This window comes from Rhagoletis zephyria, unplaced genomic scaffold (genome assembly GCF_001687245.7).
Source record: "Rhagoletis zephyria isolate East Lansing unplaced genomic scaffold, Rhagoletis_zephyria_1.1 Rzeph_scaffold_00068, whole genome shotgun sequence".
Taxonomy (NCBI): Eukaryota; Metazoa; Arthropoda; class Insecta; order Diptera; family Tephritidae; genus Rhagoletis; species Rhagoletis zephyria.
In genome coordinates this window covers 366,535-382,163 of record NW_016157152.1, presented here as the reverse complement: position 1 = coordinate 382,163, position 15,629 = coordinate 366,535, and the positions used below count along the sequence as shown (strand labels likewise).

Genomic DNA, 15,629 nt, shown 5'->3' with positions numbered 1-15,629 from the left:
AAAAAGAAGTCTGATGAGGAGATGTGGTGATCTCCGAAATAGTGCTATAACTTCTACCGCTTAGACTTTGTTGCTTTTTCAATTTTTCCTAATAAACAATCGTGGTACAAAGCTCAATAAAAATATTAAAAATAAAATGTTAACAAGCCACAATAACATTGACAAATAAACTTTTTTGTTTACATATTCTTTAGAACGTTCCTGATAATATGTTAACGTATATTTCAAACGCATTCTATTTATTCCGGCTGTGAAATGGGATTATCCGGAATGTATAAAGAAACGCAGCCAATGTTGTGTCAATAAAATTTTTGAATTTTTGTTTTTTGTAATAAGTTTTGCTTTTGTAATAAATAAGTGGATAACAAATTTAGTTTTTTTTTCAATGTGGTTGTTTTTCTTCAGATTTTGGTTGGTTATTTTTTTTAACACGTGGCAGCCGTGCTCACATATACTTGTTCTCTCATTGTAATCACACATACAGATGCAATTCGCTCAAAACTTCTGCATGAATATAAGTAATTGAAAATATATAATCATTACTGTGTCCACTTATTACTATTTGTATAATACATTAAATTAGCTACATAAAAATTAACTAAAATTGAGAAAAATAGGTTTTTTCCAAAAGGGCTGTATTTCTTAGGCAATGCATTTGGTGGTGTGGGAATGCTATTTGATCTTTATGAGACGCACTGGACTTGCTAACGGAACTGCTTCTGTTATATGCGACTTAGTCTTTTCTTCGGGTGCTATTATCACTTGCGAAGCGAACGGTTTGGCGAAGCGAATTCAGAGGCAAGGAAGGCATTAAGAGTGTTCGCTATGCAAAGAACTTGATACAAGCGAACACTCTTAATGCATATTTTACATTTCTACGTACCGGACTCACTCGGGTTTTACCCGTCCAAGGGCTGTTGTTCCTGTGATCTAACCCCGTTCGGAACGGCGAAATTCATTAAACGTTGTTCGCTTATGAAGCTACATCTGCTCCGTATTCTTCTGCTCAGGGCTGGCATAGAGTCCGCCCGACAATCTGGTCGGTTTGTCGGTAAAGAATATAATGTGACATCAGTCAAGTGAAACTCCTTAATATTAATAGCTGCGGTCCAAGAAGAATTATTGAATCGCGCCGGATACAACCGTCGAGATCGCCAGCGAGATAATGGTGGTGGCCTAGCGTTCATCACGCACCACACCTTACAGTATCGTCTTATGAAAGCAGACATCGACCGCAGAAAGTCAAGGTATTGCTAACCGATCAGCCGATGTCGAGTTCGAAATATTTAACGTATATATACCCGCTGTCAATAGCTGCACGGCAGGATATCACCCTGAAATAGGAGCGCTCCTTAGAGCTGAAAACTGTATGGTAGTTGGTGACTTTAACGGGCACCACAATCTTTGGCAATTAAGCCTGTCGAACGATCGCAAGGAAACACACTTGGCTGAGCAGATAGACGATTCGACATTCTGTACAATGAACGACGAGGCACCTACCAGGGTTATGGGCAGCTGCAGTAGCTCGCCTGATATAACAATTGTAAGCGCTGGTCTGATAAACAGCATAACGTGGCGACTTAGGCTGAATTTGGCATCGGACCATCTGCTCATAATCATCTCGATTAATAAACCTGCCGGCTTTGCTTCTGCAGAACAACGGACCTATGAAAACTTTTACAAAGGTGATTAGAAAGGCTTCGCGGAAGTTACTGAAAGCACCTTCACTGCCCTACCCACACCAACCGACGTTCACGCAGGTGAGCGTAAGTTCCGGCCGATCGCGGAAATCCCCGTATCAGGGATCTCAACACATAAATCTGGACACTGGTGAACGTACAGTAGCGGAAGAAGTAGGAAGAGCATCTGAAGACCTGTAACTTCTCCTCTGGTGTGAGCAAGCATTGATCAACCGTGAGGTCACTGTCCAATCCGACAAAGCGTGACGACAGAGTCGAAATCTTTTCGGCGACCGCGACTCGTTGGATCCGGAGCGAAGCGCGAGCTATTTTAGCCGACGGTTCACACTGCATCCTCCGGCGGGCAAAGCCAAACCTCGAGTGACCAGAAGCTGCACAAACTGCCAACACCCAGTTCGCCTCTTGTTTTCACCAGCGACGAAGTGAGGGTAGCCATTGGGAAAGCGAAAGCCTCCAACTGCATGCTCAAGCCTCAATTTGCATGCTGATGCTGAAAAATTTGGGTCCTGTGGGAGTGAATTACTTAACCAAGGTCCTCAACCTGTTTATGGCCACTCATCATTCCAGACATCTGGAAAATGGGGAGAGTAGTCTCATTGCTCAAACCGAGGAAACCATCCAACAAAGAAGTCTTATCGTCCGATGACCCTCCTTTCCCCGGTAGCGAAGACCCTAGAGGCCCTTCTACTCCCGCACTACACAAACCACTTGACCCCAGCGAGGTTCTAAATTATGCAGCGCTCGTGTAGTCTCCCGGAACTAGCAGGACGCAGTGGACCAAGCTACAGACTTGTCAGAACACGGCACTTAGGACTGCGACTGGATGCCTTCTGATGTCGCCCCAATACCACCTGCACGACGAGGCGAAGATGCTCCCCATTAAGGAGCATAACAAAATGCCTAGTAGGGTGCCACAGACGCGTGAATCCGAACAGACAACTGCTCGCAGAAGGCACCCTGAAATTGTGCATATGGAAACTGTGCATATGAAAAAAACCGAAATAATGCATACGAAAAAAACCGAAATAATGCATATATGCACAGTTTCGGTTGAAAACCGCAATAATGCATATTAGAAAAACCGAAATTATGCATATGCACTCTTTCGTTTGAAAACCGAAATAATGCATATGAAAAAAACCGAAATAATGCATATATGCACAGTTTCGGTTGAAAACCGCAATAATGCATATTAGAAAAACCGAAATTATGCATATGCACTCTTTCGTTTGAAAACCGAAATAATGCATATGAAAAAAACCGAAATAATGCATATATGCACAGTTTCGGTTGAAAACCGCAATAATGCATATTAGAAAAACCGAAATTATGCATATGCACTCTTTCGTTTGAAAACCGAAATAATGCATATGAAAAAAACCGAAATAATGCATATATGCACAGTTTCGGTTGAAAACCGCAATAATGCATATTAGAAAAACCGAAATTATGCATATGCACTCTTTCGTTTGAAAACCGAAATAATGCATATGAAAAAAACCGAAATAATGCATATATGCACAGTTTCGGTTGAAAACCGCAATAATGCATATTAGAAAAACCGAAATTATGCATATGCACTCTTTCGTTTGAAAACCGAAATAATGCATATGAAAAAAACCGAAATAATGCATATATGCACAGTTTCGGTTGAAAACCGCAATAATGCATATTAGAAAAACCGAAATTATGCATATGCACTCTTTCGTTTGAAAACCGAAATAATGCATATGAAAAAAACCGAAATAATGCATATATGCACAGTTTCGGTTGAAAACCGCAATAATGCATATTAGAAAAACCGAAATTATGCATATGCACTCTTTCGTTTGAAAACCGAAATAATGCATATGAAAAAAACCGAAATAATGCATATATGCACAGTTTCGGTTGAAAACCGCAATAATGCATATTAGAAAAACCGAAATTATGCATATGCACTCTTTCGTTTGAAAACCGAAATAATGCATATGAAAAAAACCGAAATAATGCATATATGCACAGTTTCGGTTGAAAACCGCAATAATGCATATTAGAAAAACCGAAATTATGCATATGCACTCTTTCGTTTGAAAACCGAAATAATGCATATGAAAAAAACCGAAATAATGCATATATGCACAGTTTCGGTTGAAAACCGCAATAATGCATATTAGAAAAACCGAAATTATGCATATGCACTCTTTCGTTTGAAAACCGAAATAATGCATATGAAAAAAACCGAAATAATGCATATATGCACAGTTTCGGTTGAAAACCGAAATAATGCATATGAGAAAATACCGAAATTATGCATATGCATACTTTCGTTTTAAAAGCGAAATAATGCATATGAAAAAAAACGAAGTAATGCATACATGCACAGTTTCGGTTTAAAACCGAAATAATGCATATGGTAAAAACCGAAATAAAGCATACATGCACAGTTTCGGTTGAAACCGAAATAATGTCTAAATGCACAGTTTCCATATGCGCAATTTCGGTGCCCCCTCGCAGAAGGGCCCCGCCAAGGCGCGTCAGGAGGCATCTCTACGAACTGACGGACGAAGTCCAGAGGTTCATAAAACAAACTCGGGACCCAACTGCATACCGACAAGCCCTAAACGGCATTCACAGGGAGTCGGTCTCGAGTTATATACTCGCGACCTGTGAATGGCGTTCTGGGCACACAACCACCGGACGTGGACGGGACAGAACTTTGTATGCCTCGGGTGACCCACACCACAATAGCCCAACTTTGCTCTGGCTATTGCAACACCTGAGTAGAATAAACGAAGATGTGCCCAACCAGTGCCCGGCATGCAGACAGTCGCCACTTGACTCACGGCACCTCTTCGCATGTCCCCAAAACCCCACCCAGCTTACGCCCCTGTCCGAATGGACAGCCCCTGTCGAAGTTGCGCACTTCCTGTACTTCCGTTTAGCTGAACCAGACGACAACGCAGATGGATGAGCCGACCCGAGCGGGGTTTAGTAGCCGCTACAACAAAAATGCATATTTTAATAGCGTTCCCAAACCATTCGCTTTCCAATTGATAATACCACCCTTCGCCTTTTATGCATTTTATAGATAATGCTTCTGAAAGAGGACCCGTGGCGATAGTTTCAGTAGCATCTGCCAGCCTCCTTTTCCTTGTGAAGGTCGACCACTCGTCAATGGGGTTTGTTGTTCTCCCTGTAGTTCGATGGGTTGACGTACTCGGCTTTTCTTCATCAAATGAACTTATACTCGCTAGCCAGTTTTCATGCTTCATTATAAACTTAATAGTACAACGATTGGCGACTCGCTATTTGTCCTTTATTTTGATGTAAACTAAATTAATTTTTTTCTCCAGATCTCTGCATTCTTCTATGTTGTGTATTTTACTCTTTAATTCTCTCATAATCGCCGCAACCAAATCCCTTTTAGTCTGTGAAGCATTATTACAAATTTTTGAGCTATGATATCATCCTACACGGTTAAAAATTTCGGTTTTAATTTTAAACTTTTTGGACTACATATATGACCAAACTAAATTCAGTTTCAAATACAAACCTTCCAAGTTTATAAAAAAGAGGGCACATATGTTGGGTTTAGAACTTAAACAATTCGGTTTAAATGTTAAACCCAAACATTTTCATAATTAAGAATAAAAAAAAAAACAATCTTAAATTTCATGCTCCGTCTGGTTGGGATTGAACCCGGACAGCCTTGGTAGCAACCAATTGTATGAAGCATCTTTGCACACTCAGCTACAGCCACGCATGTAAATGTGCTTTCATATGTTGAGTTTGAATCAACACCACAATTCGCTGTGCAAACATATTCTATTTCGGTTTAGATTTTAAACCAAAGTTTCTATATTTGAAACCTTGAAACTAGAATTAAAACATTTTGGTTTGATTTTTAAACCACGAACTTTTTGGGCTAAAATTTAAACCAGAATATATTAAAAATTGCGTAAAACTTTTATTGACTATAAAAGTTTAAAAAAGGCAGTAGTTCCAGCGCGGTTTAAAAATTAAACCCAAATTTTTGACCGTGTAGAAAATAACGCAATACAGAATACTTTACTCTTTAAAGTTCAAAAACGACTGTTGTTAAACACTGTATTATACATAGGTTTAAAAACGCAAATCACTAATCATCAAACGCTTCCCTACTTGTTACACATTTTGCAAATAAAATGATCGAAACATAGAAAGAATTTCCCTGAAGGTATACTATGTAGTTCGTAAACAAAAACCAAAAAGATTCTTCCGGGCACAGAGCGCAGTTCTCCATACTCTCTGCATTATCGAGGAGAAGTTTGCACTTTCTGGAGTCTCCTTTCTTTAGTGACCTTGGGTGATTAGATGATTTAAACCTTAGGTGCCTGACGAGTTTCGTCAAGGATTCAAAATTGTTCAGCAAGGGGGAGTACAACTCTTAGTTGTGGTATCACAACGGGTCTTCAACTCTTGGCCTATGCCAGAAAGCACAGTATCTAACGTTAGAGAAACGCTTTGATTTTACATTAGAATTCTAATGTAGGTACATAGTTCACGAATCGACAACGAGGTTAGAGAACTATATTAGAATTCGATTAGCGAATGATTAGAAAAACACTAGACATTAGAAACCAATTAGAATTCAACGGTAGAATACACTGAGGAAAATAACGCACGGTAAAAATGAAAATTTTAAATTTGAGTATACACTGAGAGGGAAAAATAGTAAAATGAAATAAAAACGTATTTAAGTCAAATGAAAACGTGTTCGAAAGTAGTGTATAATGGAAATATTCAATTGCAAAACCAACGCTTCATTTTAATATGGGCGTATTTGAATTGAATGTTTCCATTATATAATAATTTTGAGCACGTTTTCATTTGGATTAAATACGGTTTTATTTGATTTTACTATTTTTCACCCTTAGTGCATGATTAAATATCTAACCCTTTTCTCAATATCGAGAACTTACTTTTGTAGAAAATACTATAGTCCTCAACAGTTTATCTAATCGTCTTCTAACCGTATACCTTAGAAAAACACATAAGATTCGAATCGCATTCTAATCGTTTTCTAACCTAAATGTCTACCTAATAAAGCTAAAAGTAGTTCGAGTAACCATGATTATGCTTGAATACTCTTTAAGCAAGCATCTTTTCATTTTCAGTATGATATTATTTAAAAAATTATTATTTGCGGTCCCTAGTTTATGTAATTGATATTAAAAAACAATGTTGGAAACTCAATTACCTTATCCGATTCGCTTGACTCAGTTTTTTGAACTTGATGTGGTATAAAATCGCATTCTGGGCTTGTACCATAGATGTCATCAAAATTTTCATACAGAATTGGTATCTCCAAAGTCAAAACCCCAGACGTTGATTCGACCTTGCGAAATTTAAACAGCATAACTTGTCCAACACAACCAGCAACACATAATCGGCGCGATTCAGAGCAAAGATATATATGTTGAATTGCAAGTGGATTTTCGATTCCACCGTCAGGATGTGAATTTTTCGGTTTTTCAAACACTTTTGCCGTTTTCAATTTATATAATATCTAAAAGCATTTTATTAAATAATATAATGTTAGTAACAGTGATCATACATACTTGCAGAGTTCCTGCACCAGAGTCCCAAAACTTTAAAGTGCCATCTTGATGACCAGTGATTATGATTTCCGAATAACTACACGATGCAGGAAACCACTCTCCGCCGTTTATCGGCCATTCTCGCTCAGAAAAGCCAGTTTTCTTAGTAGTCGTTGTGCGACCAACCTATGAAAATCGACGTTTGTAACTATTATCATTTAATAACATACTCGTATTCTTAATTGGCCACTAGGCTTCCAAGTAGATATCGCTCATTTACTAAAATACTGTGACATCTTAAAAAACGATATTTTACAGGAGACGCGTTTAATGTTTTAAATTTTCTCCCAAAATGTATTTTATATTTTACGTGGAAAGTACACAAGATCTTAGGACGAAGATTTTACACAATAAGAAGCATGATATAACGATTAGTTTTGCAACATTTACTCAAAAATCTAGATTTTGTGTTATGAGTCTTTTGGTAAATAAGCGATATTTAGATGCATAAGTACATCGGCGTAGCCAGAATGAAATTTTGGGGGGGGGAGATCGACCCTATTAAGCTGGCATTTCAGGGTACTATTTTATATATATATAAGGAAAATTTGAAAGTTAGGGGGGAGGGCTCGAGCACCCCCCCTTCCCCTACCTGGCTACGCCCATGCATAAGTACATACGCAGTTTATCCAACTTTATAGACAAAAAATTTCCCCTGAAGTTTTCTTTTTAATTACACAACTCTAACAGCCGTAACTTCAGTTACTAATTGAAAAAACTCTCTCAGAGTCGTTATGGTTCATTTAATTAATATTAAAGTTAACTTAACGAACTATTTTGACTTTTTTTCAATAAATTTCGCTTTCGCTCACGCTGCTCCAACAGTCGCAATGGCCGAGTGAGAAGACCACTGACGTGTCATTCGAGAGATACGAGGATCAAATCCTCTGCAGAGGGCTTTTTAAATTTTAAATTTAATTTTTCTTTAATTTGTCTTTCAAAAAACAGAAAAGACCTTTCAAGATAGTTGCCTGAATTGACTTTTGTATTTCGAAAGACTGTGATGAGTTGAAAGGCAGATGCCAGAATTGGCCTGTTAGCGGTATTGTTTGTCTTTTAACAATAAGTTTCTGAAAATTAAATTAAATGGAAAAAAATGTTTCTTTTAAAATACTAAAAACTAAAACAAAACTAAAGTGAAAAGGAAAAAGATATTAAAATAACTGAATAAGTTAAAAAATAAAAGAATTTAAATAAAATATTTAGCTTTTTAAAGCAATAAAATCGATATATTAAAAGAAAATTAAATTAAAAAAATAATAATTTAAATGAAAGAATCTAAAAATTCTAAAGTTTCTAAAAATTAGATTAAATAAAATAATGTATAACTTTTCTTTTTAAAACATTAAAGTACAAAAATTAAAAAATACTATTAAATTAGAACAAGTATGTACAATAAAAAATAAATCAAGTATTTGAACAATTTTAGTCTTAAAACGTTTATTTAGGCAAAAAGTACAGAAATTACTAATTTTTACATTGTCTTTCGAAAAAATCATAATTGTTTTTTTTAATAACTTTGGGAAGTTTTCAAATAGAATGTTCATATTAGAGGCAATGGAAGTTGGCAACAAATATAAATTAAAATAAGTAAAAAAGTCTAACTTCGAGCGGAGCCGAACATTAAATACCCGGCGCAGGTTTTCACCCTCATTGCGGGAGTCGTGTCGAATCGTATCGGAAATTTCACGCCATTGCGTAAAATTTCCACTCGACTAGTGTAATAAAACGGAAAAACTTGGCAGCACTGTATAGTTTTCAACGATTTTCATAGTTACTTATTTCAGAACGACAGTAGACAATGCCAATGTTGTCGAGTCGTACAATTTAGCCTATTTTGCGACTTACGCAATGAGGCTGAATAAATATAGTTTTTCACCTTTCTGAAAACTACCATTACATGGTAAGCAGAGTGGTTTTACCCCTATTTCTAACAATTTCGATAGTAAGTATGTTTAGTTAGACTTAATGAGATAAACTTATATAGTCACGCCCATTTTCCGAAATTCTATAATAATGTTACTTATTTTCAAGGAATTGTTGTAAGTATAAATTTTGAGTAAATTAGCGTCCTTAAATTTCGAAATATCGAATTTCAGGCATTTCTGAAATTTACCATTATATGAAAAGTGGGCGTCATTTTAGTCCGATTTCAATAATTTGCAACGGTTTGCTTTTGTGTGGCAAGCGCAATAATCATACCAAGTTTGGTATATGTGATCATAAGTCGCCCATTTTCCAAAATTTTATCATAAATGTATTTTTTGCTAAAAAGTTATTGTAAACATAAATTTTGAATAAATTAACTTCCGTATTTACTGATTTATCGAAGATTTCGTATTTCTTTAAGTTGCCGTTATATGGGATGTGGGGGCGTGTTTATTGTCTGATTTTAAAACACACCAAGGCCAACAACTGTGCCAAGTTTGGGAGAAATTGGCGGAGCGGTTACCAAGATATACACTTGTAATAATAAGTGGGCGTGGCTACGCCCATTTTCCAAAAATTTATAATATTCTTATTTTTCGTCTAAAAGTTATTGTAAATATCAATTTTGAGTGAATAAGGTTAAGTAGTTACTAAAACATCGCAGTTTTCGTATTTCTTAAAACTATCGTTATATGGGACGTAGGCGTGGTTATTGTCCGATTTTGCCCATTTTCAATACCATCCGTCCTACGCCAAAAATAAGTACACGTACCAAGTTTCGTTAAGATATCTTAATTTTTACTCGAGTTATCGTGTGCACAGACGGACGCATAGACAGTCACCGCTTAATCGATTTATTCTTTCATTCTGATCATTTATGTATACATTTGTCTATATCTGTCTCGATTCGTCTGGGTTTTTACAAACAGCCGTTATGTGAATAAAGTTATAATACCTTTGTGCACAAGTGCGCTCGGGTATAAAAAGATAAACAAGTTTCTAAAAATTAAATGAAATTAAAAGAAATTGTTTTAACAAGTTCTAAAAATTAAATTAAATGAAAAGAATGTGCTCTGCTCACTCGACCATTGCCACTGTTGATGAGGCAGCACGTGCAAAATCATATAAACTGAAAGAAATAATGAGTGATGCCACAAAACAAGGGGCTGCAACTGAGGCCACACTTGTGTTTTAATTTTTCATTAACTAATGAGTTCTTATATTTCAACTCTGAGAGGAGACATTAATTAACAGATAACGATCATTAGTTAAGTATCCGTTAGAGATAATTTAATTAATGTTTCTGAGCGAAGCTGTAAAACTCATTAATTTAGACCTACATTTATATCTGGCTAAGGGGTGTCACTTCAGAAATATTCTCCATAACTTTCTATTCTGTTATGTTGAGTACGTGGGTTGTTGTTGGTAGTACGTTTACCTCTGGGCCCGGGTCATTAATTCTAATGTTAAGTGTCTTTATAAGCAGACGTTGGTGTAAAAGTTCAAAGAAACTCCATTTGGCGGAGATTTGGTAGAGAGCTTTTACTTGCTTATTACTTAGCTGGAAAGATATTTATGCTTACGGCGTACAGTGGGGCAAAAAAGTTTGCTGTGGACAAATCAATTTTCAGAGCCCAAATAAGAACCGATTTCATGTTTCTTTTTTTAACTAAGAGATAATTAAGGTTCACGTCGATCTATCCGTGGCGATTTTTTAAAAAAGCTCCAGTTTTTTTTATTCATTTATGTTGAAAAATTAAAGAAAAAAAATTTTACGTTTGAATTCTTCCAATTTTTTGGAAAATACTTGAAATTAATTTCAAATGCCTGCAATTATTTAAAAAAATATTCGTAAACATTTTTCCATAGGATGCATTTAATTATGAATAATTTTTCAAATAATTGCAGACAGTTGAAACTAATTTCAAGTATTTTCCAAAAAACGTGGAGGCATTCAAACGTAAAAAGTTTTTTTCTTCAATTTTTCAACATAAATAAATAAAAAACTAGAGCTTTTTAAAAAAATCGCCACGGATAGATCGAGGCGAAATTTAATTATCTTTATAACTTCAAATCGGTTCATATTTGGGCTCTCAAAATTGATTTGTCCACAGCAACCTTTTTTGCACCCACTGTGCGGCCTACTATGGGCTAAATCACATTTTTTTTGGTTAAAACCTAATGTAACGAGAAGGAATAGAGATAGCGCAATAATTTTTCTTGTGAATAAAGTTCAAGTTATGCCGATTAAAGGAAAACTAAAGCGAACGTCAGCACGCTTTACTTTAAGGGCTGAAATGAGGCGCGAAATTGACTATTACTACGGTTATACGCACAGAATAATCGACTTAATTGAAAGCGCATTGACACCGTACACATTTCGCTCTGGTGTTTATACTTACGGCTTTATATCGGCATCAAAGTAACCGTCTTCAAAAGCAAACAAAATTAGATGTTTTCATTTGACATTTTATAAGTTAACATAATGGAAAGTGATAAAAATCTAGTTTTATTCGGCATTATAAAATCGTGGCAAAGAAAACGAACGATTATTATTAATCAGCTTTTAAATACTGATGCGATTATTTGGAATTTGAGCGGAACAGCTGATCTCCAATTCGCTTTGACTGAGAGCGGTGTTTATACACTCTTTCTAACTGTCTGGAGAAATAAACTACCGATTTGAAATGGAGTGTGAGCCAAAACACTTCGCTCTTTCAAAGCGACTTGTGCATGCGTATAAACGTAGTATATGTTCAATAAATTGATGAGTTTTCGCTTTTCTTTTTGCTGTATCTCACGAGGCAAATCACGATATCGATACAATATTTTTTTTTAATTGTAGTAAATTTAATGAAGATTAAGGAAAAGCTTATTACGATACCATCAACCTCAAGTTAGGGGTTGAAATAAGGGGTGAGTGACTAAAACCCAGAAAATTCCCTAAAAACATTGTAATAATGCAACGCCAGAACCCAAGGAGTTGTATTTATAGGGTATAAGTGTCCTGGTCGATTGGTTCGGGATTATGGCAGCCCTAGTGTACCGTCAAAAAATAATTTCAAAATAGGAAAACATTTAGTTATATCCGCAAACATCATAGAATAGCGGTGGGCAATCGAGGCTCTTTGCTTAGCAAAGTGCGGCTCTTTTTACTTTCTCTTTGCTTAGAACATTTTGGACTTTTTACTTTTTAAAATACATATTTCTTTGCTCGACATTCTTTTCCATTGTGTTGTTTCTTTATTTTATTCTTTTTATATACACATACGCAAATTGAGATCAGAATAATAACCGCAATTTGAGAATGAAAATTAGCTTTCTGACTTAATGCGCTTTACCGATATGATGGAACATTTGCAAAACTTGAATTTTTCTGTACAAGGAGAGAATGAAAATCTGTTTGATTTGTCGCAATTTATTTTAAGTTTTGAAGCTAAACTACGTCTTTTTATTTATGATCTCAAAAAAAGAATATTTCATCATTTACCATGGCTAGAAAAAATATTGCACATGATTTAAAAGCAGATTTTGAAAAGATTTCCCGATTTGAAATTATTTAAATGTACGTTTACATACTTCATAAACCCTTTTTTATGTAACATAATTGAGGATGAATTTACAATACTCCTTTTTAAGAAAAGCGAAGAAGAGTTGGAGTTTTTGGAATTAAAAGAAGATAAGGCGCTGGAAATGCAACATAAAGCTTTGCTATTGCTTGATTCCGGCAAGCAGATTTGAAATATCCGCTGTTGAAAACAGCTGCGGTACATTTTCAATTTTTGGTATAATTTATTTTGAATTGTGAAAATCTGAAAACAGATTCGTAATCAGCAACCCCAGAAACCCCCTATAAACGAGTTTCAACCCTTGAAAATGCTTAAAACGTTAAGTATCAACGTTTTAATTGTAGTATTTTTTTTTTAATTTGATTGCCATATTGGATCCGCCATTTTGAATTTTGAAAAACTGACTTCAGATTCCTAATTAGCAAGCCCAGAAACCCCCTGATAACAAGTTCCAACCCATGACAACGCGTAAATCGTTCAGTATCAACGGTTCAATTTTATTAGTATCTCTTCGAGAGCATATTTTCGGCCATTAGGCCCATCCTAACTACCCAAGACAGGTATGTAATTAAGGGAATGTTCCCCAATAATACCAGAGTACCCTGCAGGGAAACCGCGGACTAAAGAATCAAATTTCCAGTTCCGTACTAGGTCTTTATCAACAAAAAGGAACTAGTCCGATAGGAACTAGATCCCCACCAGTCAAAAGTCGGCGAAAGGTGGTACTTTTAAATAACTAATTTTTTTTCAGCTTTTTTCACTAGAAATCTATATCTAAAGTGACGAATTTAGAACTGGTTCGGAACTATAGAAAAAGAAATGCAGAACGAACTAGATCTTATTTGTCGAATTTAGAACTAGTTCGGAACTATCGAATAAGGGATGCAGCGGGGGGCTTGTTTACTTTACATAGATATGTGTTCGGCGGCTTTTTCGTTCAAATACGTTTCTATTCTGCACTTCGCAGATTCTTTTTCTTAGCTTGGTAATACAAAACCAAAATTTGTGTTAACATTTCAACATCTTGGGACCGTCTGGAATCTAACAGCGAGCACCTCTGCAAACTCAGCTACAGCTAAAGGTATGTAAACGTACATTTCTTACAATCATTCAAACAAATTTAATTTCAAATTGAAAACACATTTCTTCCAAAATAACTTAAAATCGCACACACGGAAGAACCAAAAAGATTGAAAAATCATGATACTTTTTTCTTTCGTCTGTCGATTTTAGAACTGGTTCGGAACTATAGAATTTAGGACTAGTTCGGAACTATCGAAAAAGGGATGCAGCGGGGGGCAATTGACACTTCCTAGGACATCGCCATGTTAAATTCGCCAGTTGCTTGCATGCAAAAGAGATTTATCGCGAACCAGTACTGGGTCTAAATGTACTAGAAGCGCACCAGTTCAGAACTAGAGATTTGCCCCACAGGGTAATTATATGCAAAAACCACATTTTTAACTGAATTTAAAAAATGTCAAGAAAATAAAAAAATTGGGAACATAAGCGTTTTTATAAAAAACCGACCAGCGCGACCTCTAAAAAACTTTTTTTTTTCAAAATAAAAAAAACACGTTTCTCTTTTTTTATCACAAGTAACAATAATTTCAGGTAGCGTTTATGAATTTCCAAAAAAAAATTTTTTGAACCCCTCTAATAAATATATGTGATATTGTGAATCTAAAAATATATATGTGGATGTGACCCACCACACATATGTACATATGTACATTAGGGTGGTACAAAAACAGTAAAGTCGGAATTGTAATGCTCTCACCCCTAGGATTGTTCCATATCGAAAAAAAGTGTTTATACCCCTATTTTTTTTATTTTGAAATCAAAAAATATTTAGAGGTCGCTCAAAGCGTCCAAAGTTTTCCATGTATTTTTATATGGGGAACAAACAACTTTTCGTAGAAATGGTATAGAATTCTTGAAAATCAATATTTTTCGATCGGAAAACTCTGGTTCTCTTTAAGAGACTTTCAATAAAAATACGGGGTGTACATAGCTCAGTGGTTAACGCTTCTGACTTTGCACATCGATTACGCAGGTAGAATCCCTGCTGAATCTAGAAAAAAGAAGTCTGATGAGGAGATGTGGTGATCTCCGAAATAGTGCTATAACTTCTACCGCTTAGACTTTGTTGCTTTTTCAATTTTTCCTAATAAACAATCGTGGTACAAAGCTCAATAAAAATATTAAAAANTGACTTTGCACATCGATTACGCAGGTAGAATCCCTGCTGAATCTAGAAAAAAGAAGTCTGATGAGGAGATGTGGTGATCTCCGAAATAGCTGCTATAACTTCTACCGCTTAGACTTGGTTGCTTTCTCAATTTTTCCTAATAAACAATCGTGGTACAAAGCTCAATAAAAATATCAAAAATAAAATGATAACAAGTAAGAAAGTCTAAGTTCGAGCGGAGCCGAACATTAAATACCCTACGCAAGTATTAAATATATGCTTTTTCACCTTTCCGAAAGCTACCGCTAGATGGTTTGATTGAAGTTTCAAGCATTTCTGAAATTTACCGTTATATGAGAAGCGCAGGTAATTTTAGTCCGATTTCAATAATTTTCAACGTTTTGCTAATATGTGGCAAGCACAATAACCACACCGAGTGTGGTACAAATTGGTAGAACGGTTACCGATATACATATATGTGATCATAAGTGGGCGGTGCCACGCCCATTTTCCAAAATTTTACCATAAACGTATTTCTTGGTAAAGAATTGTTGCAACCCTGTAGGGAAAACACGAACTAGTGAACCAGATTTCTAGTTCAGTACTAGTTCTTTTTTGC

The 15,629-nt window shown here is 35.8% G+C and overlaps 1 protein-coding gene across 9 annotated transcripts in view; it reads right to left on the bottom strand.

The window, feature by feature from the left end:
- LOC108371389 (syntaxin-binding protein 5-like) overlaps positions 1–15,629 on the bottom strand; it is a 552,451-nt gene that overhangs the window by 226,554 nt on the left and 310,268 nt on the right. For all 9 annotated transcript variants that reach the window (XM_017626982.1, XM_017626947.1, XM_017626939.1 and 6 more), the window contains 2 exons: positions 7,283–7,447; positions 6,922–7,230 (listed from right to left, as the gene is read on the bottom strand). In XM_017626982.1, the coding sequence (XP_017482471.1) occupies positions 6,922–7,230; positions 7,283–7,447 (474 nt within the window). The remainder of the gene's footprint in view (positions 1–6,921; positions 7,231–7,282; positions 7,448–15,629) is intronic.